Source organism: Cervus canadensis, chromosome 4 (assembly GCF_019320065.1).
Source record: "Cervus canadensis isolate Bull #8, Minnesota chromosome 4, ASM1932006v1, whole genome shotgun sequence".
Classification (NCBI taxonomy): domain Eukaryota; kingdom Metazoa; phylum Chordata; class Mammalia; order Artiodactyla; family Cervidae; genus Cervus; species Cervus canadensis.
In genome coordinates this window covers 16,214,010-16,241,969 of record NC_057389.1, presented here as the reverse complement: position 1 = coordinate 16,241,969, position 27,960 = coordinate 16,214,010, and the positions used below count along the sequence as shown (strand labels likewise).

Genomic DNA, 27,960 nt, shown 5'->3' with positions numbered 1-27,960 from the left:
GTAACATGATATTTCAAGCTCACTGTTGGGCCCACAAAGTAATCAGAACGAAAGAAGTAAACTGTAATACACTTTAGTCTTCTGAGTAAAGACAAGCTGCTGTGACCTTGACTGTTCGGAGTAGACTAACCACTGGGCTACTGGCCATCCTCTTTAGGAACACTCAACACACCCAGAGGCTGGAAGAGAAGCTGACTCTAGAAGGTCAAGAAATACAGCTCTTTCATGCCTCTCCTCTAATTGTGGCTCCAGAGCACTCCTGTCCTTGAGTTATGCCATGACCTGGGGTTGTATTTTTATTCTGAGCATCCATGTCTTATTAGGTTATGCAGATCATATTTAAGTATTTAGATCAACTGTGGAAGAAGTTCAGAATCCTCACCAGCCTATATAACTTCTGCCCTCCCAATCTCTCATTATTGAGACTAAAGGAAAAAATTTTCTTTGAAATACCTAGTGTTGGCTGGGGATGACTGAGCAGAAGATACCTGCAGTAGTGTCTTATGAGTTGGAACCTCCTAGAACTTAAGATATACGAAGCCTTGTACCCTGAAGCCAGCTTTTGAAGAATGGAAAACATTTAAAACGTATTATCAAAGCAGTGGAAAAAGAGTTCGTTTCCCCAAATTTCAGAATCTCTAACTATTGTGTCAAAGTAGATAAGAAAATGGTAAGTGATCTTCTGCGGGGGATAACATTTATGGAGCCTGGGGCCAAGAACTATAAATACATCTTATCAATGCCGTGCAGTGAACACTATTATTATATCCATTTAACAGAAGAGGAAACTGAAGCTATAGAGAAGTTAAGCCATTTACTCAAGGTGCTGTAAATAATGCAGATGGGATCTAAAATAAAGAGGTCTGGCCCTACCCAGAACCTGAATGAAATTCTACTCTAAGTGTGTATAATCAGCTTTTAAATCTATATCCTTCACTAGAGACTTGCTGAGTGAGAGACAGAGAGACTTGCTGAGTGAGAGATGGTATATTTCAGTCCCATTGTTACCCGGATCACTGCTTACACATTATAAAGCACAACCCACCATGTGCTATTGTCTTGTGCAGTCACAAAGGGAGATACCAGCCACAGGAACCCGTGGTCAGATGTTAACATTACCATTTCCCAACAGTTACCAAAATCTGCACCTTGCTTTTGGAATGTTACTGAAGCACAGGGGGAAGCAATAAGTTCTTAATGGTTCAAAGCACATATTTTGGGAGTAGGAAAAAACTTGATTTTTATAGTCATTCTCTCCCTTCATTATTTTAGACTCAGGAACTTCCTAGACCTTTGTCGCAATCATTAAGGCTATGCATAAATATTCTGGCTCTTTTTCTTTTAGGACTGCCCTTCTCCAGCGTCTGGAAGTGACTTGCTTTGTCCAGTGAAAGATATGCAAAAGTGAACTCTGTTGCCTCTATGAGGAAGCTTGAAGACCCAGGGCATGCTTTGCCATCTTTATCCTTCACATTTGGTAACTGGCAACATTCCAAACAGTGGCTACCCAAGGTCAGGACAACAGTGGAAGCATGCAGCAAAGCTCCCTGGATACATTTGATACGAAAGAAAGAAAGCATTATAAGCAAGAAATTATCCAGCAAGACTTGGAGTCTTTATTGCAGCAAAACCTATCCTATCCTGACTGGCCTACTCTTACAGAAAATACTGATGCCTAATCTAAAGCCGTGACATAGTGAATATGGCAGAAGGAGGAGACTGGACTTCTGACTACAGTGAAGGTCATCAAGGCTGCCAGCTAACAGGAAACATCCAGGCCCTTCCAAAAGGACTAAAGACAGCAGTTCAGAAAGAAAAAGTCCTCATGCCCAGGAATGAAACCTGGTCAAGGTTTCTCTGGAAGCAGACATGTGAAACTTCCAATTGCTACAACTGACCCAAATGGTCAGTAGCACCACAGAAGCCTCATATATTCCTACATGCCCTTGGACCTCAATGAGCACACCATAAAAGCCCTGAGGAGTTTTTAAAATAAAAACTGGCCGGTTTTTGTGGTGGTTGCGAAGCAGCCAATTGGAAGCACACTACTATTTTAACTTTCCTGACAGACATGATCTGTCAGTTGACCAACCAGTGGCTTTTCTCTCTCTCTTTTCTCCTTTTCAGTAATCATCGGAAAGAGCTAGGGGTTAGGGGTTAGGGGTTGTGAGTTAGGGGTTTAAACAGAAAGAAATTGAAATCCATGACAGTGATGACTTAATAATATTGCAAATTATAGTTTTTAGTTCAGGTCATTTAGCATACCAAATCGCAGCTTAATTTCCTTCTACAGAGCCCAGGCGTGTGAGATAGTGTACCAGAGAAAGGGGCACAGTGGTGTGGAAGGAGGGGGTGAAGATGAGAGTGAGGAAAAAAAAAGTGTTTAAGACTCTCCAATGCAGGTGCCCTTGAAAGACTAATAAAAGCACCCTGGAGAATGTAGATGAAGGACACTTCCACTTCGTTAACATGTGTGAGAGGCTCATAGCCCTGATCTCTGGGAGGCCAGGGCGGGTCCTGGCTTCCTTTTGTTCAGGTGCCAGCTTCTCCTGCCTGGTGGAATGTGGAGAGCCCAGAAGGAATGCACCAAGTGTGCAGAGCCCTGACAGCCGCGAAAGGAAAGAACAACTCAGAGCGTGTCAGCCGAGCCGGCCGCCATTGAATGGCGTGTGTCCTTGAGTGCGCGCCACACAAAGCCTCCTGAAGGAACCTGCGGGTAGGGGATGAATCTCTCAGTGATTTGTCTTTTGTTCTAGGACCAACCTTCTAGAAATACACCGCTTTTCAGTCTGCACTCACCACACAAAATATTCAAATATAGCTTCCTCAGGTATGGGTGAAGCAGTGTCTGTGTGTATGGCCAGAGAACTGGGGAAGAACTCTTCTGACTGAATTTCATCCCAAAATGAAGACCTGAGTTCTGGTCTTGACAGGGTAGAGAGGGCAAGCCCTGGGAGCTAGCCTGGGAAATTTTAGTTGTTCAAGCCTGTCAGTGTCACCCAGCCAGACCGCAGCCCCTCAGCTTGACTGAATGTTCACTGGAGGATCTTGGAGTTGTTATGACCCTTTGCACGGAGCTGAGTTCAGAGTTCAGGGGTCAGATAACTAGGCTGGGTTTGTGTGTGTTGAAACAAAAGTTCTCAAACTCTAGGATGCCAAAGAATCACCTCAGTAAAAAAATTCCCGTGTCCCACCATATCCTTTCTGAATTAAAACCTCTTGAAGTGGGGTGAAACAATTGATTTTAACATGGTTCCTAGATTACTTCAAGAAAAACTAGAGTCTTTTTTTTTTTAATCTTCTCATATTTACCTGAGTAGAAAAAAGAAAGTATAACCCTTCATAAACATAAACATCACAAACGCAAACATATCTGAGAAAACAAAGCTCAATCCAAAGAACTCATCATATCCTGTCATTCAAACCGAGACACTTCTGAAAGCGAAAGTAGAAAGTGAAGTCGCTCAATCGTGTCTGACTCTTTGCGACCCCATGGACTGTAGCCCACCAGCCTCCTCTGTCCATGGGATTTTCCAGGCAAGAATACTGGAGTGGGTTGCCATTGCCTTCTCCAGGGGATCTTCCCAACCCAGGGATTGAACCAGAGTCTCCTGCATTGTAGGCAGACGCTCTACCATCTGAACCACCAGGAAAGCGAAATTGGGGACTATCAATAATTACAGCAGGATAACAGGTATAAACTGGGACTCTGCTAGACAAACCAGGACTCATGCTTACTTGAGTTGTAAGACTAATCTAGGTAGAAAAAATTGATTAAGATTTAGGCCACTAACCCAACAGAAGCCCCCATCCAAGCCTCAAAGCTTAGCAATCTCTGCAAATATTTTAATAGGGCCCTAGAAGCCAGAGAATCCTGTTCAGAGGCTTGCCCTGGTTTAGGCAGAGCAGGATGAATTCTTACATCCCGATACCCTGACCGGGAAGAGACCAGCAGAAACCGTGACCTGCCCGTGGAAGGATGCACGCAGTAGTGACATTCATCCCCAGCAACTCCAGCAGTCTCATGACATGAAAAGGATTGGTTCTCAAAGGCAGAGAAGAGACGAAACAAACCGGCCATTACTCTATACTAATATCCATCTGACACTTTTGGGAAACACCTTTCCCCGGGTTTTTAGTTCTATTCTCATATAGTCTCTACAAACCACCTAACAATTACTGTCATATGACTTTTCTACTGCTTTCTTCCTAGAGGAACTACTGCAATATTCTTGTAAGACAAAGGAAGGGTGGGCTGTGCATTTTCATTAAACAATGTAGACAAAGCAATCAGTGTATAGAGGATGCTTTAGAAGTGCAAAAGAGTGAAATGAGAAAGTACGTTTTCCTAGGAAATTTCATTTATTTCTCCAGCTTTAATAATGATCGTGGCCTACAGCTGGCTTTTGCAAATAATTACAATGAATCTGCAAATAAATACAATGACAGTAAAAAAATGAGTATTTACTTCCAGATATTACTTTCATTTTTAAAATAAACTCAAAATACTGTATTCATTCAACTATGCATCTCTTCATGAACAAAACCCTACTCAAAGCTTAGCAGTAACTGCAAATATTGTAATAGTGCCCTAAAAAACTCTACTCAGCTCTATGAGTAAACTCCCTAATATTGGAACTTCCTTCTTAAAGTGTGAAGAACAAAGAAAATATATATGCAGGAGAATCTGAATCTTCATAAAATAACTTTTCTTCTAGAAAGTACACTTAGGGTAACTCTGTCTCTTCTCTGTATAGCTGCCTGTACCTGGAGTGGAAGGAAAGCATAATTGGTGTGCTGACCCCAAGACAAGGGCAGTATCTGAGGAAACACTGAAATAATTACTAAATATGTGTATTAAAGAGGTATGGTGATAGTTACAGGAAAAGGAAAAGGGGAGGAAAGGAAAAGAGAACTCTTTCTTAGGTGATTATAAAATATATCTTATCTACCCGAGAGAGTTAAAGTGTATTGGCTATGATTTTCAAAAACTGGTCTTAATTACCCTTGAGACCAGAATTCCATAAGAGGTAAATATGTTTTTAGATAGTTTTCTAAAATATGTATAATTTACTCAAGGAAAAAAGGACTGTGTCCTCTGGAGCCAATCCAGCCTCACAGGTAAATACAAATTTAAGTAGATTTCTAAGAAGTATATTATGTACAGTGGCTGACAGCGTGGAACATCCATGAAGAAGCTGGGAAGGTCCGTCGGTTAAGTACATAATAAAAATGTATTGGAAAAATAGATCATTTTCTCAGTGGACTATAATTGGCTATGCATAGTAAAAAAGTCTTATTTTAAAAAATGTATTCTGCATCCACAGACTTTTAAATCTCAATAGTGTGTTATTTTTAAAACTCAGAATGCTAAGCAATATTAGTGAGAGTGACAGAAGAACTGCCTGGTAGATGTCATTCTATAATTTACAACTCTCTCTGACATCTTTTTCTTCTTCTTCTTCTTTTAAAACAGACTTCATCTGAAGCCATAGGTGAAGAGTTAAAGAAGATGGAGAACAAAATTCAGCTGTCCTTACTCAACTGATTGACGCTTTCAGGAGTGTCAAAGTACATTTAACTTTAAATATATATCCTCTTTTATTATCTAGGAAGAGTCTTCTATTATAAACAGAGACAGAAACAGACAGATAAAGGGAGAGAGGGAGAAAGGAGAGAAAGAAAGGGAGGCAGGGAGAGAGGAAGGGTGGGAAGGAGGAAAAGAGAGTGGGGAGGGAGGGAATTTTCAGTATCTGGAGTGAAACATTTATCTTGTTCTGTCATTTATACCGTTGTGAGGGATGCCTTCTCTAGCCTACTCATTAACAGACTTCACCCTTCTGGCTCTTCACCATTCTACCAGCCCATCCGCTCAGCTTTAGCTTCACTTATCTCCTCTCCCTGCAACCTAGATGGACTTCAGTGCCCTTGCCCTTGTGCCCTTTCAGTATTACCCTCTTTCTGTACAGATCATTCTGGGCTGTTGAGCTGCAAACTCTTCTGCTTTGGCTGCTGTAGACTCTCCTGTTCTGCACGTAGCCCTGGCCGAGCCTTCACAGTTACTGGACAATCTGTTCATTCATCTTGTGTTGACTGGCCACCACATTCCTCCCAAGTGTTCTTTCAGTCTTCTTCCTTTTTCCAGAACATTCCATCCCAACTCTCAACTTATAATAGCTATTTCTCCCACTTTCTTGAGAGAACTGAGATCATATGTGCTTCCCCAGTCCTCACCCTTCTACCCAGAAACTCCCCCATGGAACTTCATCCTTTCTTCCCTGCATCTACATCTATCACCTCTGAGACCTTGACCCTCTTCTCTTCTAGCTCTGGAATTCCACCTTCCCCAGTGGTTCCTTCTAAAATACGGTGAGCTCTCCACTACTTAAGCAAACCCCAAGTTCTCACCAACTTTGTTAAGTTTCTGTCTTTCCTCCTGTTACCCTTTCAGAGTCAAACTATTCTGAAGGGTGGTTCATACAAGCTGTCGCCAATATGCTCTCAGCTTTCTGCTCCCACCACTCTAGGGAGACTATGAGCACCAAGGTCATGACTAACATAATCACCAGTGTGCATGACTTTTTTTCCCTCAGTTCTCATCTTCCACGAGTGTTGGCCATATTTAATTCAAGTAGCATGTTTCTCGCAACTCTTGGTTTCCTGGACAAGGATCCTCCGGCTCCCCTCCTACCACTCACTATTTCCACACATGCACACAAAATGGAAGGGGGGAAAAGATGAGTGTCAAATGAGGAGAACAAGTGCATTAGTATATTTTCCAGAGTGGAGCTCAATATTGGCTCAAGAGTCAGCTGGCTAGGGTGGGAGGAGTAGATTCCAGCTGGGACTTGAATGATGGGCAGGTCCTGAACAAGTAGGAAGGGTATTTCATGTAGATAGCAAGGTAGAGCATGTCAAGAGAATCTAAGAAGAAGGTACAAAGTCAAGAGTAATACAACCACAGAATCTACAGAACTTTTACTACAGATTAGACACAGAGAACCACCAAAGATAACTCAAGCTTTTGGGTCTTCACAGGCAAAATAATTACGCTATGGGTAGAAATCCACAGACTACAAAAGGAAGCTATTTTTAGAGGAAGAACACAAGTTCATATTGAAATATACTGAGTTTGGGGTTAAAATGGAACAACTTTCAAAGTCTTAGAAAGAGGCAACAGATTTGGGACAAAAGGCAAAACCAGAGATTTTTAGCTCCTTGAGGGAGTTAGGTCTCATTTCTCTTTGTATCCCTCAGACCACCTAGCATGGTGCTTTGAACATTCCAAGAACGTAATACTTGTTACACGGATAAATGAATAAATGAATGAAAGTAAAAATTCTGTCAGTTTAGTCACTAAGTTGTTGTTGTTGTTTAGTCACTAAGTCATGTCCGACTCCTTGTGAACTCCTGGCCTGCAGCCTGTGAGGCTCCTCTGTCCATGGGATTTTCCAGGCACAAATACTGGAGTGGGTTGCCATTTCCTTCTCCTATCTTCCCTGGGGTGAGAGTTAACACTGTGGGCATAGATCAGTTCTCTAAGGAAGAACAAAATTAGGAGTATCCCAAACTGGAGACAAAAGACAAAAATTGAAGAGTTAGAGTGAAAAAAAAACCACGAGTGCATGGGGAAATAGAAGGGAGATGTTAAATGGTGGTTGAAAAGGCACTGGGATAAGTGCACTCAAAAAGTGGAAACCCAAATGAGGTTATCGATGTCTTCAGGGAACTAGTTTAGTCAAGTGTTACAGATGGAAGCCACAAAGGAAAGAAAGAAGACTGAACAAAAGAGGGGAGTAAATGGAGGCCTGAGATGGACGGTGAACGAAGGAGTGAATTTTTTTCTTAAAATGTGCAAGTGTGTGATCCATAGAGTGAACCTTTGTCATAGGTATGCAACTAATGAAGTGCACTCTTACATGAATATGTGAATGAATGAACTGAATGAATCATTCATATTGAATGTGAAAAATACGTCTGGATTGCTTTTTCTTAATCAGAAAATTTTCACCTTTATTTCTGTGCTCTGAATGTGCAAACAGATATGAATGGACTCACAGGTGACAAAGTTGGTTAAAACTTGTAAGATAAAAACTTATCTCTTTCTAACATCTTCTTTTTCCTGTTGTTATGGGGAGAAGACTCGCATAGAAAGTTGGATCACTGTGCATAAGGCTGTGGGAAGGGGATTATTTATGAGTAAATATAAGGAATTTTGATTTTCATATCAGTTGTTTTAGTATAAACCATAACCTCTCCAAGTGGCTCCCATCTGGATAGTTTCTTTTATTGAAACTAATTGTTTTCTATGTTTGGAAAATGCACAATTTTATCTTCATGGAGAAAGGTCTGCATAATGTCTTTATACCATAAAAAGCAAACATGACTTACAGAAACAAAAAAACACCTGAAATCAATAAGCATCTATTTACTTTTCCCCATATAAATGAGAAACAGATATCAAGAGAATATTTTAGCTCTGGGTTTGCCTTTTTTAATGCTATGAAATTCATGCTGAGTGGAGAAAACTTATGCCTGATACATTCAACTTATAGTACATTTCAAGGTGAATTACTAAATCCTCAGAACCTGACCTTCTAATGAAGGCACTGATGCAAGCAGAGTTGGTGAAGAAAACTACAAAGATATAAAAATGCATAGATATATGACCAGCTAGGGACAAATTTTGATGGAATTATCACCAGATCTCTCCAGACAAGGCATATCTATCAAACATGCCTACCCTAAGCTTTGATTCCATTAATTCCCCGAGAAAAGACATCAGGTAGAGTTCTGGACACCAGGTGTGTAAACACTAAGAGATTCTGATATTACGATATCTTTCACATAGAAACCCGAACACAACCCAACCAGATGCAGAAGCGAGTTTCCGCTGGGAATGCTACCTACCCTTTTACTACTGGTATCATTATTTAAACGTTTAATGTAGGAGAAACTGGAGGCCAAAAAGGAACACGCCTGCACTTAATTTCAAGTGACAGCTAATACAGTGCATTAAAGGTGTACTGCTACACACACGGCAGTTATATATAAATAGTAATGTTAAAAGGGGTTACAACATCCCTAAGACATCCTAAGTCTAAAACACTTAAAAAGCACATTTGCAGTACAACTTATCTTAAATTATTTTAATTGGTTTCAAGAAGACTTCAGATTAGTAATGGGCTTTGACTTTTCCTGATTATAAAAGAGAAACACAGATGAATGCTTTTTAGGCAGCCTAATATCTTTCGCAGGTAGACTACCACATAACCTGTGTTACTTAAATGCCATTAACTAGCAACGAATGTTATTTTCACATAAGTGTTTTATGTAAATTTTGTTTGCCTAAAGTTGTTAGTTCTCTTAATAAATATAGCTAATGCAAAATGTCTTTTTTTTTTTTTGGTTCTTTCCTTGCATTCATTATACAGGAACTTTTTCAAAGAGAAAGAGAGGAGAAAAAGGCAGATTGACAGAGCTTGAATACTTAGCAACCATTTTACCATAGAGGGTCTTTTTTTTTTTTTTTTTTAATAGTATGAAAAATAATCCAGTTACAGTCTTTAGCTCGATTACTTACAAATAACTTATCTGAAAAAAAAATCAAGTAAATCTGTCAGTTGTGGAAGTTTATTTTTCCATGTGTTATCTAGAGATAAGCCAGCCTGTACTATTAGATTTCCACTGACATAATTGTGCATGAATTCTGATCTGATTTGGTATTACATGGTGCAAAAGGTGACACATTTTCTCTAATATACCCCATTAGAAAGGAAAGAAATTGCCAAAGTATGAAATCTGAGGACCTTGATTCAGAAACTATGTGACTTTGAGGTCAACTCAGTGGAAGAAAAGAACTTGTTCAACTACCCCAGGCACTGAAGGCTGTGACAAGCAAATCTAATACCCAGGGTAGTTACTCTTGTTGGATAATCAATAAAATCTTACATTATCAGACTGCAACAGCTGTATATTCGTTTATCTTATTGCCTTGTATGTCTCCAAAATATTCAAGTGTGGAATCACAGAGAATACAGATGCTGTTCCCATTTCTAAATCATTGCTGATCAGAAGACTCGGCTAAGATACCAGAACTGAGAAATAGCATGCATGTGCATAACATGCTGAATATATATTTTATGTAAGGCTACCTCACTACAACAGAGAAATATTAGCTCCAAGGGTCTTGGAAAAGACTTCTGCCTGAGTTACTCAGAGTTCTTACAACACAAGTTTTAGAGATACAAGTGATCTTGGAAATCCTATGAGAAATGACCTTGAACAAATTAGTAAAATACCAGATGTGATCTGCTGGCAATTTCAAATTACATTTTCTAAAAAGTAGAAACCCTTATGTTTTAAGAAGGAAATGTTGTGCAACCTCTTTTCCTCACTTGACTTTTTCATCTTGGCAGCCAGTCAGAGTAAGTAAAGCCTGACTTCCAGAACACAGGACTGGCATTCTGTCCTCCATGGGTAGAGGACAATGAATGTCCATTACAACTTAAATGGGAATTTTAAAAGGATTCTTTACAACTTCCTTCCTACTCCCCCCACCCCAATTAGTTTCAAAGGCGAGCTTAGGTAGAAGATGAAATTTTTGGACTGCATTCTTATCTCTGGACAAAGCAAAAGAAGAGGGATTTAGGGAGCCCTTTGAGATTTCAGTGGAGAAGTCAAGAATGACAATTTAGTCAGTTCTTTGTCACTTCTCATCTCATAGATCGAACACAAAAAAGTGAAATAAAAAGAAATATTAATAGCATGATAAAATTTAGATATACCTGGCAAATTGAAAATGTTAGTTTGTTTAATTTTTGAGATAATCTAATCCAGCACTATGTGTGGATAAGCCTTAGACAGTCTCCTGGTAACAGGCTTCATATTCCTAGAGGTTACAGGACACCTATTTAAAGCTTATGCTCTTGAAAATTGTGGCTGATTTATTTTTGAAACATGGCCACACAACACATCTTATCCCTCAGGTTCTTATGCAATATGACCTTGACACTCCTGTTGAAGAAGTAGAATCAAATTCACCTTCTCCCTGAAACTGGGCTGGCTCTACAGACTAGCTTGATGCCTACGACAGAAGTGACATTCTTGTACTTCCAACACCTGGATCTCTTGAAACAATCAATTTTGAACTTTCTCTCTCAGAACCGAGCTGCCACTTGAGGAGAAACCAGCAACAATCTCTAATCCCCTGACCGAGCCACCTTGAAGATGACCACAGACATCTGGCTGCAACCACAAGAGAAATTCAGGCAAGAACCACCCGGGTGAGCCCAGTTAGTCCACTGCATAGTGAAGACATGGAAAATTATTGCTTTAGGACACTAAGTTTTTTCTGGGGCGGGGGGAGGGGGGTGTGAGGTAAGGCTGTTATGCAGAAAAGGGGAGGCTTTGGACGCAACAGACTAGAGTTTGAAGTTTGGTTGCTTCACTTCTTTAGTGACCTTTAGTGAGTTACTTTATATCTCAGAGGTTTTGGTTTTCATTGAAAAATACTGATAATAGTAGCTGCTTCTCAACTAAACCATATTCTTCCAGCATCATACTCTCTTAGTGACTCTTGGAGTAAGGCCAGAATAAACATGATTGCTCTATACATTTTGCTCTGAACCAACTTTTGAGGCATTAAAAATCTTTGCGTTCCCTTCACATTCATGTTCTTTGCTTCCACACTGGATCTGGGCTTCCCGATTGGAAGGAAACCGAATGACTAAAAGACACTATTGCCATCATTTTTCCAAAGCTCGGTCTGCTTTCTCAAGACCTAGCATGCCGAAGAGGGCTGGACAGGCATACAGGACACTCTCCCTGTGTATACTGAGGCAAACAGGCTCCGGCTGTGCAGAATTGCATTCCAAGTGGCCTGGCTGTCATCTCTAGGTGGGTCAGCAGGCTTAGACACAACCTGACTGGGAAGGAAAATGAATGAGAGAATTTGTCTTCTGATCTCCATTTCTTCATCATCAGGCAAGCTACCTAATTCCTAATCTTAGCTTCTCTCTATTAGATAAGTTAACTGGTTTTTAGGCTCAACTACTTTTCTAATTTAGTCACATTCTCTGGTTTCTAATCTTAGCTGTTTCCTCATCATGATAATGGTACTTGCTCAGACAATACACAATCATAGAGAAATTAACTAACATAAGGAAGGGGAAGTACTCTGAAATGCTGAAGTGCTACACAGATGTAAGGATGCCTCAGGTAGGCAGCTCCCAGTTATCTAGAACCCACAATATTCCCTTACTCTGTTGTTCCATCGCTAAGTTGTGTCTGACTCTTTGCGACCCATGGACTGCAGCACACCAGGCTTCCCTATCCTTCACTGTCTCCTGGAGTTTGCTAAAACTCAGGTTCATTGAGTCAGTGATGCCATCCAACTATCTCATCCTTTGTCGCCCCTTCTCCTCTCCTCTCGCCCTCAATCTTTCCCAGCCTCAGGGTCTTTTCCAAAGAGTTGGCTCTTTGTATCAGGTCTTACTCTAGCCACATAAATTTTTTCAATAATCATATTACAGAGATAGATAAATATATCTCTCAAATTTCTTTCTATTGTCACTAGTACAATGCAGGTAAACATTGCCATTATTTACTGCTGAGGCTACTGTGGAACCTTCCAGCTCACCTCCCTTCAAGGTTCATCTCCTTCTTATGCCATCCTTTGCCCTGTTGCCAAAGTTTCCTTCATAAAGCACAAATTTCAAGATGACAGTTTCTTACTTTAGAACTGCCTTTGATTCTTCATTGCTTGGAGAATAGACTTCAAATTCCTTAGATGATGGCAAAAAACACAGAGTGAAAAAGTTGGCATAAAACAACGTTCATAAAACTAAGATCATGGCATCCAGTCCCATCACATCATGGCAAGTAGAAAGGGAAAAAGTGGAAAGAGTGACAGATTTTATTTTCTTGGGTTCCAAAATCACTGTGGATGGTGACTGCAGTCATGAAACTAAAAGACTCTTGCTCCTTGGAAGGAAATCCATGACAAATCTAGACAGCATATAAAAAAGCAGAGACATTACTTTGCCAACAAAAGTCCATATAGTCAAAGCTATGGTTTTTCCAGTAGTCATGTACGGATGTGAGCGTTGGACCATAAAGAAGGCTGAGCACCAGAGAACTGATGCTTTCGAACTGTGGTGTTGGAGAAGACTCTTGAGAGTTCCTTGGACTGCAAAGAGATCAACCCAGTCCATCCTAAAGGAAATTAACCCTGAAAATTCATTGGAAGGACTGATGCTGAAACTCCAATACTTTGGCCACCTGATGCAAAGAGCTGACACATCGGAAAAGACCCTGATACTGGGAAAGATTGAGAGCAGGAGGAGAAGGGGGCGACAGGGGATGAGATGGTTGGATGGCATCACCGACTCGATGGACATGAGTTTGAGCAAATTCTGGTAGGACAGGGAAGCCTGGAGTGTTGCAGTCCAGGAGGTTGCAGAGAGTCGGACACAATTCAAACCTGAACAACAGAAGCCTTCACAACCCTAAATTTCCCTGACCAGCATCCCTTTCCTCCACTTTGGTTCCTATGGCTTCACATACTACTTGACTTTACACACCACACATCCTCGTATATCCTTCAAGACCCAAACCCAATGCCATTTCTTCTGTGCAACATTTGCTGACAGTCCTATGAATATGGTCATCCTCCTGTTTTGCCCACCCAGATTCTGTTCACAACTTTGCTATGACATTTTTCTCACTGTATTACAACTATTAGCTTACATCACCAAGGGTCCCATCAGACAATGACTCCTGAAAGGCCTGAATTGTGTCATATTTATCTTTTTCTACCTAGTGACTTGTCCTTTAATATATGTTTATGGCAAAAAAAAAAAAAAAAAAGTATCAGTTTTCAGTATGAGAGGCACAAGAGCAAATTAGTTCATCCTATATCTAAGGTTGGGCTTCAAGGGGTGGGGCTAGGTTTCTGGATTTGAGAAGAAAATAACATTTTAATACTTCCTTTCTGAGACTTTGTTTTTCAGATAATATGAAGACACTGATTCATACAGAGGATATGGCATGGAATGCTGTACCTATCAGCCTAGACTAAATCATGTGTTTGCAGTGAAAAAAGGACCTCAAAATCATAGATACATATAAAAACAAAGGTTTATTTTTTGCTTAAAATTCATGATCATATGGGCTGGCTCCATGTCATCTTTACTCCAGAATTCAGGCTGAAGGGGCTTCCCTGATGACTCAGATGGTAAAGAATCTGCCTGTAAGGCCAGAGACCCAGGTTTGATCCCTGGGTCAGGAAGATCCTCTGGAGGAGGGCATGGCAACCCAATCTAGTATTCTTGCCTGGAGAATCCCATGGACAGAGGAGCCCAGTGGGCTACAGTCCATGGGGTCTCAAAGGGTCAGACACGACTGAGCAACTGATACACACACACCATGTCATCTTTACTCTAGAATTCAGGCTGAAAGAAGCCTTTCTACATGGAAAGTTCCAGTTGTGTTTCAGAAGGAAAGAGAGGGGGCGGAGCCAAAGGACAGCTCTTGAGCCTTTTTGTTGGGAAGTGCATGGGTCAGCCAAAGAGAGGCCCATGGCCCAGCCTAAGATCAGTCGGCAGGAAAGGACAGAACAGAAAGCGATGTTGCCATCGATGCTATAGAAGGTAAAGAGACAGCTGGCATCGCCACTACCATGTTAAGACCTCTAGAGCAGTTTCCTCTTGATAGGAATCTAAGAAAACTCACCCTGCTGACATGATTATAGCCATAGCCATATACCTTTGTTTACTCTGAGTTTGGCTAAAGTTGGAAAATTGCAAAGAAAAAAGTACCATGTAACTTTTATATCTATTAATTTTATATTAATTATGGAGTGCAGTGTAACACAAAAGGGGCAGTATTTCTTGTGTGACAAGATTCTGGCCCACAGAAGCACTGAACCAACAAAATTGAAGGAGTATAAAGCTGCCTGCTCTAAAAATCTATTTGACATTGTGGATCTTTTTCTTTATATAAAAATATCCTGATTTTTACAAACTGGAATTTTACCTGGCTTTGGATATTCCCCAAGAAAAAAAGACTTGCCTTCAAACATTTTTTGAGTTCATCATAAGACCAAGAAAAATAATCCACTCCCTGGCCACTGAAATATTTTGATGAAGCAACATATTTCTTGAGGTTGTGTTCTCATCAAATGCTGTTGCCACAGCAGAATTTCAGACCTCTCTTTAATATTTCCCTTTCTGCATATATTAATAACTTAATGAAAATATATACCTCTATTTCCATAGCCAACTCCTGCTGGCAAGTTATCACAATCAAGGAAGAATTCCTACATTGTGAACTCCTTATAGAACCTGCAGAGTCAATGTCTTTAATATGGTGAAGGATTTCTTTGCCAAACAAACTTTCAGGCGGAATAAAGATCTTGGCACCCTGCGCTCAGATGGAGCATCTGTGACGCTTGGCAACACATCTGGTTCTGCTGCTTTGGTGAAGAAACACGCTCCTCATCTCAACATGCAGTGGTGTCAGCCCATGTCAACGACTCTGCCAGCGATCATGAAAAAACTGTGTCTATTTCTATGAATGTTATCAACCTCTTGAGAGCCAGGGCTGACACACTGCTATTTCAAGAAGTTTTGTCAAGAAATGAGAGTCGAAGAGTCAATTCAATGCTGCAAAACAGAAGTTAACTAGCTTTCCAGAGGACCTGTCTTCAAATGTTTGGTTGACCTTCAAATGCAAGTTCCAGAATTTTTTGAGGCCAAGGAAATCCAACTATTAGAATAACGCAACAGGAAAGAGTCCAGTCATAGTTCATTTTCAGTTCAGTTCAATTGCTCAGTCATGTCCAACTCTTTGTGACCCCATAGACTGCAGGACGCAAGGCTTCCCTGTCTATCACCAACTCCCAGAGTTTACTCAAATTCCACTGAGTCCAATGGACAAACTCCAAATGTCCGTTGAGTCAGTGATGCCATCTAACTATCTCATCCTCTGTCATACTTGATGGATATTCTTGCCAAGTTACCTAGGTCAATCTTTTCATTTAAATTTTTTTTCAGCTCACCTGCCACTCTGGAAGGGCACGTGGAGGCAATATGTGTGTGTCTCTATGCTAGGTCGCTCAGTTGAGTCTGACTCGGCAACCCCATGGACTGTAGCCTGCCAGGCTCCTTTGTTCATGGGATTTCCTAGGCAAGGATACTTGAGTGGGTTCCCATTTCCTTCTCCAGAGGATCTTCCCAACCCAGGGATCGAACCCGTGTCTCTTGCGTCTCCTGCATTGGCAGTTAGATTCTTTAACACTGCAACTTGGGAGGCAGACAGTTACCTAAGGAGTTCAAGGCTGGAGAAGGGCTTTTGCAAGCTGGAATGAGTAACAAAGCTTTCCAATTTGTTTACAGGTAGAAAACTGGAGTCCTTAGATAACCCTTTCAAAGCTAATCCTGCCTCAGATGACCTCAACATGCAACCATGAATATTTGATCCTTTAAAAAAAAATGACAAAGCATTAATGATGCAGACTTTTCAAAGCATGAACTCAACAAGAATTTTGGAGAACTCTAGGAATCTCACTATGTCTAACCCTCATCTAATAAAGCCACAGCAGCTCCCATTTTATTTGTTACTGTTTTCTTCTGCCAAGTGAGTATTTTAAGCACTTATTGCCATGAAACTGAAAAGTCATAGTCAAACAGATGTCAAAAATAACAAGCCTATTGCTGTGTCAAAAAAACCACTCCATAATTTCAATATCAAAGCCAAACATCAGCATTCTTGTAGAATCTTACTTTTGAGCTGAATTAAACTTTATTTTTACTTGAAAAAATTTGCATATATCTCAGGTGTTTGAGGAAAATAGGCATTAATATCAAGAGAAATGCGGCGCGAGCAACAGAGATAAGACTTTAGAAAGATACTTTATAGTCTCTGGAAAATAATTCAATTTCCGTTGCAAAAAAAATGGCACAAAAAGTTATTTATATATGTGTTTATGTGCTTTCTTCTGGGGAGAAAATCCACAGCTGTCTTCAGATTCTGAAAGGGTCTGTGACCTAAATAAGGCTAGTGCCCTGTGTCCTGGTGCTATGTGGAATTTTAAGAAATATGTGGAATTTTAAGAAATAGAATGAATGTTGTAAGGAAGTGGATTTCCTCTGTTGAAAAATGAAGTTAACCATGCTTTGGTGCTCCACTCACCAATGAATAATAATAATAATACTTTCCTAAATAGGAAAGTAACCCACTGCACTAGAGATGGGTTCTAACTCACTCTCGATTTGGACAAGCTTTCTGAAATAAAAACTAAGGCAAATTGAATAAAAATATTTGTTTTGTTAGATTCTGCTTTTAGTTGCCACATTAAATGAAAAATCATATAGCCATATTTATATAGCACAGTAGGACTAAGATAATAAGGAAAAATTAGGAGCTCAGATTTAGGGCTTTGAAATGCAGTATTTTTCTTTTTTTTTTTGTTTTTTGTTTTTTGAGAAGTATAGAAAATGAAGTTTGAAGTGTTAGTTCCTATTGCTGCTGTAACAAACTATCTTAAACCTAGTGGCTTAAACAAAGTAAGCTTATTATCTTAACAATTCTGCAGTTCAGAAGTTGAAAATGGGTCTCACTGGGCTAAAATCAGGATGTGAGCAAGGCCACATTTCTTTCTGGAGTGTCTAGGGGCCTTTCCAGTTTCTAAAGGCTGCCCACATTCCTTGGGTTATGGCCCCTTCCTCCACCTTCAAAGCCAGTAGAGCGGCTTCCCTCCCTGCCCCTCCCCACCCCACCACACTCCCACTCAGTGTATGCTTTATTCAAGCCAGTGCTCCGCCTTGACTGTTTCTACGGTGGTGTGTCTGCTGGGGCTGCTTCTTCAGCAGCTTCTCCGTGGTCTTCAGAACTCCTTGTGCTTGTTGAGCCTGGGGTACAGGGCGTGTACTTTCTTGGGCAGCAGATCCTGGGGCTTATGGAACTTCCTGAGGTTTTCTTCCTGAGTCTGGTTAATGACGGTGAGAATAAGGGCAATGAACTCATGGACAGCTCGGACCACGTGTCGCCTGTCACTTTGGCGATGTACCGCTAGGAGAGTTCCACCTTCAGGTGGTCCAGATGATTCAGCAGCTCTTCCTTCTTGCTGGGAAGGTTCTGAGCACTGGTTTTGGCCATAGCTGCACAAGCGGCTGCCAGCTGCTACCCACTCTGAGGGTCTCTTCCACTTTTCAGGACACTTGTTATTTTGGGCCCACTCAGATAATCCAGGATTAGCTCCCTATTGCAAAGTGAGCTGATTAGCAACCTTCAGTCCATCTGCCACTTAATGCCCCTTTACAATGCAGTGTAACATATTCTCAGGTTCTAGGGATTAGCAGGGACCTCTTGGGGGGGCTATTATTTTGCCTACCACACAGCCCCTCAGCTGGTGTGATGGGGAAGAGCTGAAAGTGAAAGAGAATAGTGAGAAGAAAAAGAAACAGAGGTGTACATAGCCCCTCGCTGGCTTGGATGGTATGTTCCCTGATTGTGCTACTAAAGACCATCCCCGAGATCATTTGCATCTATATTCTGATTTTTTTTCCCCCTGGAAAACCTTAAGGAAGGGTAAAGATGCGATATTGGAAACCTGAGTGTTTAGCCCTGGCTTCGCTTAAGTTTGTATTAGAAGCATAGTTTCCTCTTTTTAAAACTAGGAGAGGCAGGGAGAGGATGCACTGGGATGTGCTGAGTGTCAGGGGCTCAAAGGAAGGGAGGTCTCATGAAACTGCTGGGGTCCCAGCGGCCCGCAAGGGAGTCCTCGGATGAGAAACGCCTGGGTGTCCCTGGTGCTGCAGCTGCTGCTAAGTCGCGTCAGTCATGTCCAACTCTGTGCGACCCCATAGACGGCAGCCCAACAGGCTCCTCTGTCCCTGGGATTCTCCAGGCAAGAACACTGGAGTGGGTTGCCATTTCCTTCTCCAACGCATGAAAGTAAAAAGTGAAAATGAAGTCGCTCAGTCGTGTCCGACTCTTAGCAACCCCATGGACTGTAGCCTACCAGGCTCTTCCATCCATGGGATTTTCCAGACAAGAGTGCTGGAGTGGGGTGCCATTGCCTTCTCTGCTAGAGGTCCCTAATCCCAGACTCCTGCTAAGGATGCTGGTCCATGCCCTCTATCAAAGCTCAGGCATCATGAACATCTCCCCTGATGCCCTGGTCAGGGTCACCTTGGCTTGGAGCCTGGCTCCAGGGGCCAGCCGGATGTGCTGGACGGACTCTGACCCAAGGGCTGTGCAGAGAGGCAGCCCCTGAGGAGGCCCACATTGGGGTTGGGGCATGAACCACACACACACAGGCAGAAAGCCTCCCACCCTCCAGATGGACGGCTCCGGGGCAGCAAGGCAGCCTTCTTTTGCCTGTCCTGGGAATCCTCCAGTTTCAATCTTGCTTTAGTTCTAGATGAAGGAGAGCCTGTTCCTACCAACTCACGGTCACGGGTCTGTCTGCTCCGTGGGTCCAGGCACCAACAGGAGGAATGGGCCCTTTCTCACTTTTTGCCAATTTTATTCTTATTTGCTCTTCTCCCCAGGAGGAAGCAACAAGGGTAAAGAGCTCAACAGGCTTTCTGCATTCCTAACCATCCCTCACAGCAGAGGTGAATCAGATAATAAGCAAGTGGAACATATTGTATGTGTGTGTGTGTGCATGTGTGCACTCAGCCGTGCCCGACTCGGCAACCCCATGGACCGTAGCCTGCCAGACTCCTCTGTCCATGGGTTCTCCAGGCAAGAATACTGGAGTGGGTTGCCATTTCCTCCTTCAGGGGATCTTCTTGACCCAGGGATCGAACCTGAACATATTGTATTATGACTGTAAAATATATCTCAGTTTATACCTCTGGTCTAAGATGTTTCCTATCATCTTTGAAAGGCTATGTCCAGGCAGGCAGCATTTCCTAATTTGTTTACTGCAAGATAGTTATATCAGGTTGTAGCAAAGCAAGGAATGCAGAAATTGCTCCAGGTTTGTTCTAGAGCATGGGTGGGACGAGATGGTTGTATTAGGCAGAATTCTAAGATGGCTATCAAGATTCCTACCTCCTGGTGTATATGTCCTGTATAATCCTTTATAATGCCTATGTAATCCTATATAATGCCTTTGTTTATGAGGGGGATTTGGGAATATGATGGGATAGTCATTGTCATGATTAGGTTATGTTACAGTTGACTTTTAAAAGGGAGAGTATCTTTTATCTTTTTATCTTTGGTGGACCTGACCTTATCAGGTGACCCCATAATAACAATGGGGCTCTTAAAGAAAAATATTTGAAGTGTGAAAGAGATTTGACACAGGCAGGTTCTCCACTGATGGATATAAAGATGGGTGAGGCCATGGCAAGTGGACACTAGCAGCAGAGAGCCAGCAAGAAAACAAGGGTTTCTACAAAGAACTGAATTCTACCAACAAATTAAATGAGCTTGAAAGCGGATTTTTCTGCAGAGCCTCTAAACAAGAATTCAGCTTGATTGAAACTTTGAATGTGACACTGAGCAGAGAACCCAGTTGAGTCATACCTGGGCTTCTGATCTACTGAACTGAGAGCTAATAAACGTTTATGGTTGTAGCCAGAAATAAACCCACACACTGGTCAATTAACCTACGACAATAGAGGCAGGAATATACAATAGAGAAAAGATAATCTCTTCAATAAGTGGTGCTGGGAAAACTGGACAGCTACTGTAAAAGAATGAAATGAGAATATTTTCTAACACCACACACAAAACTAAACTTGAAATAGATCAAAGACCTAAATGTAAGGCCAGACACTATAGAACTATTAGAAGGAAACACAGGCAGAAAACTCTTTGACATAAATTGCAACAATATAATTTTTGAGCCACCTCCTTAGAATAATGAAAATAAAAACAAAATAAATAAGTAAGACCTAGTTAAACTTAAAAGCTTCTGCACAACAAAGGAAACCATTAACAAAATGAAAAGACAACACACAAATGGGAGAAAATATTCACAAATGAAGCAACTGTCAACAGATTAATCTCCAAAATATAGAAACAGCTCATGTAGCTCTATGTCAAAAAAACAAACAATTCAATAAAACAAATAGGCAGAAGATCTAAATAGACATTCCTCCAACAAAGACATACAGATAGCCAAAAAGCACATGAAAAGATACTCAACATCACTAAGTACCAGAGAAATGCAAATCAAAACTACAATGAGATGCCCATCAGCAGATGAATGGATAAGGAAGCTGTGGTACATATACACCATGGAATATTACTCAGCCATTAAAAAGAATTCATTTGAATCAGTTCTAATGAGATGGATGAAACTGGAGCCCATTATACAGAGTGAAGTAAGCCAGAAAGATAAAGATCATTACAGCATACTAACACATATATATGGAATTTAGAAAGATGGTAATGATAACCCTATACGCAAAACAGAAAAAGAGACACAGATGTACAGAACAGACTTTTGGACTCTGTGGGAGAAGGTGACGGTGGGATGTTTCGAGAGAACAGCATCGAAACATGTATATTATCTATAGGGAAACAGATCACCAGCCCAGGTTGGATGCATGAGACAAGTGCTCAGGCCTGGTGCACTGGGAAGACCCAGAGGAATCAGGTGGAGAGGGAGGTGGGAGGGGGGATCAGGATGGGGAACACATGTAACTCCATGGCTGATTCATGTCAATGTATGACAAAACCCACTGCAATGTTGTGAAGTAATTAGCCTCCAACTAATAAAAATAAATGAAAAAAAAATTAAATTAAAAAAACCAAAAAAAACAACTACAATGAAGTATTACCTTACCCTAGTTAGAATGGTCATCATCAAAACGTCTAAAAACAACAAATGCTGAAGAGGGTGTGGAGAAAAGGGAACCCTCCTATACTGTTGGTGGGAATGTAAATTGGCACAACCCCTATGGACAATAGAATGGAGGTTTCTTAAAAAACTTAAAATAGAACTATTATATGATCCAGCAATCTCACTCCTGGGCACACATCCAGAGAAAACCATGATCTGAAAGGATGTTCATTGCAGCACTATTTACAATAGCCAAGAAATGGAAGCTTCCTAAATGTCCATTGACAGAGGAGTGGATAAGGGAGATGTGTACATGTATATAATGTAATATTACTCATCCATTAAAAAAATGAAATAATGCCATTTGCAGCAACATAGATGGACCTAGAGATTATCATACTAAGTGAAGTAAATCAAAGACAAGTAGCATATGAAAGCACTCATATGTGGAATCTAATTTAAAAAGATACAAATGAACATATTTATAAAACAGAAACAGACTTACAGATACCAAAGACAAACTTGCCAAAGGGGAAACAAGGAGGACAGGGATAAATACACGCACACACACTATCTATGCATAAAGTAGATAACTCACGTGTTATCTACCTCATACATATGTGATGTGATGAGTCGGACCATAAAGAAAGCTGAGCACTGAATAATTGATGCTTTTGAACTGTGGTGTTGGAGAAGACTCTTGAGTCCCTTGGACTGCAAGGAGATCCAACCAGTCCATCCTAAAGGAAATCAGTCGTGAATAGTCATTGGAAGGACTGATGATGAAGCTGAAACTCAAATACTTTGGCCAGCTGATGTGAACTGACTCAATGGAAAAGACCCTGATGCTGGGAAAGATTGAAGGCAGGAGGAGAAGGGGACGACAGATGGTTGGATGGCGTCACCGACTCGATGGACACGGGTTTGAACAAGTTCCGGGAGTTGGTGATGGAAAGGGAGGCCCGGTATGCTGCCGTCCTTGGGGTCGCAAAGAATTGGACACGACTGAGCAACTGAGCTGAGCTAACTCACAAGGACCTACTGTATAGCACAGGGAACTCTACTCAAGATTCTGTGAATAACCTATATGAGAAAAGAACCTAAAAAGGAATGAATATATGTTTATGTATAACTGAACCATTCTGCTCTACACCTGAAACTAACACATTATAAATTAACTATACTCCAATAAAAATATTAAAAAACCCAGAAATCTTATTTTAATATTTTACAATGGACTATTGCTAGCCTTAGTAAATAAATATTTAAAAATTTTTTAAAAAGCCTCTAAGTTTGTGATAATTGTTATGAAGCAATAATACTAACAATACTAATAATACCACTAATAGCATACTACTAATAAATTTAAAAAATACTAAATAAAATTAACAATACGTACACATAAAATACTAATAATACCAATAAGCTAATGCAATGGTATTTCAGTTAAACATAAAATAGGAATTTTTTTTTGGTCTCCTCTTTTTCTGCGTTTCTCCAAAGCTTTGATCTGTTTTCCCACCATGAAGTTATTTCACTGACTATAACTAGAAAATGCCGTTTTGTCAGATTACAATCTTGTTCTCATACCACTTATCAGAGTGATCTCTTCCCTTCCCCCTCACGGGTGATTTGAGATGCAGAGATGTACTCATCTTGGGTATGTTATATACATGTAGGGCTGCAGAATTAAGCCAGAAAACACAGATTTTGAGAATTAAAGTGAACAATCTGTGTTTTGAAGTAACTCAGATACGTTTCCTTGATTCCAACTAGTTATCTTGAAACACAGTAACCCTGACATCATGGCTGAAGAAAAAAAGAGAAGCAATGTAAGCATACACGTCTGAACATTTAAATATCTTTTATCGATAAACATTTCTAGAATGCCACGCATTTGGATCCATGCTTTTCCTGAGGAAACCTGCAGTCTATCTTCTGCTTCCTGATACTGCAGGTGGATCCCATTACAAGGGTAGGACGCACCATGGAAAGCATGCCTAAACCGTTAAAGCTACGAAACAGAAAGCTGGTCTTCATTAATTAGATGTCAGGATTATGCAGACTGACCACTGTATTATTATGCAAAACATGGTGAAAAGCCCGATTATATAGTTTGTTGATAGTTCCACATAGGTAATTTATCTAAGCCTTATTTGCTAAGATATTCTATTAACCACAAAGGCAGGATTTGGTATCAGGTAAGAAAATCACACTGTGACTTTGTGGTTGATGGCTGAAAGAATGCCTTACCACAAAGGGAACTAAGAATGCAATATGGTGTCTTTCTAACTTTTAAATCAAGAAAAATCCCAGGCCCCAGTACCACTTAACCTGGTGCTACCTCACAGGCAGATATAAGTGGAAATATTAACAAATCAGTGATTCATAACTGAGACTCACCATTTCAAACCCATATTCTCTGCCTTTATGAAAACCGTGGAATTGGATTAAGAGAGAGGCCACATAACTTTAGATTTACGCAAATGTGGACAATGGATTCTAGAATGAAGGATAAATGTGAGCACCACAAACCCTCATCTGAACACTGACTAGCTGCTTTAATAAAAAGGAAGAGTTCACACACACAAAAAGATACTCAAAGTCCATAATGTGGAAAAATCTCAAGATCTGGGAATCTAGGTAAATCATGACTTTTTGCCTTTACCAATTTTACCCAAAGTCTTCCCAGGTGCTAAACGCAGCACTAAAGAAAAGCTATTACAAAACTATTATGTTAGGCCATTATCATCTTTGCCTCAATCTCTTATACCTGTGTCTATGCCAGCTATATAATTATGATGAAGGAGAACACTCCAAGCTCAAAAGAAGTGAACAACTTCAGTTTCTGCTCACACAGACCTTGTCAAGTAGCCAGTGACTTGTCCTCTCATTGTGAGTGACTAATATCAATGCTGGCTCTAAAGAAAGACACTTTTCATAATCGTCCAACAATCTGCTAAGTGAAAACATATGGATGGGCTTAGGCGAAGCCTGCCAGGGGTCTTTGTTGAATGGAAAACAGGTGCTTCCATTCTGTGCCACGTAATACCCCATTTACCCCCAAGTCCAAAGGTTACAGGACTAATAGCTGCCTGGTGGTAATCAACGAAAGCCAAGACACTAGCCCTGGTGAAACATCTGGGACATATTTTACATACTTGCAACATATGCTTCAGGTTCAATTAAAGTGAGGCTTTGGCACATTTATTAATCTTTTTTACTTTTATCCTATAAGAGGACCCACTGACCTGACCCCACTATTATACCATATGAAAAAACAGAGAGATAATGAGAGTGAGCGGTCAGTACCTGCTCGTATGGCAAAAAAACACATTTGTTTTCTCATGAAACTCCATTACGCATGACTCTATACACAAACTTTAAAGAGAGGAACCAATGAATTTTTCAAAGTAGGAAATTACCCTTCTCCCGCTCAGACACTCTGATAGCCAAGACTTACAACATTTACCACTGCGAGAGTCAGCCGAGATACAGAAGCTGGTAAATAGAAACTTGAGGTATCCTTTCATATTTTCATTTACCAGTAAAAACTTTATACTTCCAGAATATAAGATTTCCATTCTAAGATTCTTCCTCCTATTATTGAAGTCCCAAAAAGTCTATTGTAAATTATTACATTTGAGATTTTCTTCTCGTTCAGATATGGTTTTTATATTACCAATTGTGTTATGAGTGAATAAAAGCAAAACCCTCTTATATATCACTCAGATAAAGGGGTGCATTTATGAAAATCAGCTCACAATCTTTTCATACGGAAAACACCACTGCTTTTTGGCATCCTATGCAGAATAGAGGTGAATTCATAGAGTTATTTAAGCACTCACTTTAGTAAACTTTAGTCAACTTAGTAAACCAGATCTGAAAATGTGTTAGAACCAAGGTGTCAATTTCAGACAATCAAATACCGCATAACAATAGATGCCACTCCAGAGATTTGAGTTGCCTTCCACCATCGCACCTTCTACTTGACATCTATGTTTTGGTAAGCTGGTTAACCAGGTACGCTACTGGTTTTCCACAAACATCTTCTCTATTAAAAAAATGACCACAAAGGGAACTTAATGTATAGGATATCAACAAAATGGCTAAAAAAATATAGGCCAACTCCAAGCAGGGCCATTGAAGTGCCAGACTTCACTAAGGGTTTCCATTTATGAACATTCCTTGGGAGACACTTGCTGCTAGGATGGATCTTTATGGTGGCTTTAATAATAAAGCAGCAACAAGCAAGGGAAAAATGGCCATAAATGGATGGCAGCTCAGTGTTTATCAGCAGAGGAATGATGATTCAGAGCTGGCGTGCTGAGTTAAAATATAAGCTCTCTACAGCTCCACAACTGACCTTAACAATAAATCATATCATTTATTGCCAGGAGTGTATGCTCATGTTACTCAACATTAGGAAGAAGCACATATGTGTTTTTGCAGAAAGGAGATTTTTGTTAATGCTTGATGATGTTGCTAATGACTAAATGATATCCAGAAGAAACATTTCACTTAAAAGTGCTATCAATTTTAAAATGTTTGAAATAGCAGTAGAAGGGAGAAAGAATGCATTTGGAGAAAGAAGGTACATGTGTGTGCTTGTGTATGTGTGTCTGTTTCTATTTTCCTTCTAGCATTGAATATTAGTCAGGAAAAAAATCATTCAGGAAGTTAACTAATCACTGAGAATTTTTGTTGCTGTTGCTGACATTTCCAATGCTTGCTTCCAGCACACAAATTCTTACACTGGGATATAAGTGTACATCTCTACTGGAATCCAAGTTCAAGGGCATAAATTAAGATACACTGTTTTTCTTCTTCCTTCGAAAAATTTCAGTGCTTCACTAGAACAGAAGTCAGATAGATTCAGCGTAGGTCAAAAATCAGGCTTTACAAGCTGAACAATGTGGTCAAAATGAGTGCTCTTTCTCACCCCTCCTCCCAATCTCACCCTAAGACTTTTTAGGTCTTAGATGCAGAAATGCCCAAAGATGATGCTATAAACCATCAGCAATAGTCTCCTTGACATAGAAAGCTGTCCTCCTGACTCCACGTACTGCTGCAGCGGGGCAAGATCATTCTGGTTTCTCCCTCTACTTGTCCCCTTTCCCCAGGGGACAACCAATTCAAGCTGTCCCAGAAACCAGCTGTTATTTACTGTGGTCACCATCCGCAAGCCAGCCAGCAATCGACACGCGAGCCTCTCTGCACAGACTTTCCAGGCCAAGGAACCGTAGGGCTGTTTCCAAGTCTAGACCAGGGCAGTGAGCACTGGCATTATTCAAATGCCCTCCAGAGCCCTATGTACACATGTGTTCTTTTGCTGAGCAATTCTTGGAAAATTACAGATGACGATATCCAAGTTTAACACACACAGCCTGCTATTTTTTCACTTCTCTCTTCCCCCAAAGTGTAGCCTGATTTGTAATACTCCAGATAGGACAAATTTTTGCCCTTCAAAAACAGTTGTCACTGCCATTATCTTCGTGAGAGCTATCAAGTTCCAGACAAGCTGAATTATTATTATTATTTTTTTTGTTCCTGGCAGAAAAATATTTGACCCAGCTCTGGACAAAAGCGAAGACGATTTATAGCCCTCTCTGCCTCTTTGCAACATGCAGTGGCATTGTTAGGATGATAAACAGCACTGTCCAATTTTCTGGACTCAAAACACTTCAACTCCTTTTTTAACTGTCTGTGAAAACAGTGTCATGTCTACATTTCCCCATCCCCAGGTACCCAAGTGCTGGGAAAGATAATTACCTTGTCATCTTTGTCATCTTCTTCTTCCTCGTCCTCTAGCATGTCCTCCACTACCTGCAGACAGAAACAGAAGTCGTTTTCATGCTTTTTAAGAGAGGCAATTTTGTTCTGTCATTTTGAACCTTTTGGAAATGAAAACTTTATTAACATTTGAAACAGAGGCACTGAGAGGGAATATTTGATCTAGAGGCAGGGATTAGGAAAATGCTACGCATTTAATTGATGAACGCCAGGGACCTAAGTCCCCAGTCAGGGGAACCCTATTTGTGTGAAATGTTCTGTGACGACTTAAAGAATTGGAACTATGCATAAGGTAAACCAACACTAATTTGAAGGATGCTTTAAATCAGGAGATTTCTTTTCTTTTTCACCTACTCCACTGT

At 40.6% G+C, this 27,960-nt stretch overlaps 1 protein-coding gene across 10 annotated transcripts in view; it reads right to left on the bottom strand.

The window, feature by feature from the left end:
* MCTP1 (multiple C2 and transmembrane domain containing 1) overlaps positions 1-27,960 on the bottom strand; it is a 558,463-nt gene that overhangs the window by 49,036 nt on the left and 481,467 nt on the right. For all 10 annotated transcript variants that reach the window (XM_043464644.1, XM_043464640.1, XM_043464643.1 and 7 more), the window contains one exon: positions 27,578-27,631. In XM_043464644.1, the coding sequence (XP_043320579.1) occupies positions 27,578-27,631 (54 nt within the window). The remainder of the gene's footprint in view (positions 1-27,577; positions 27,632-27,960) is intronic.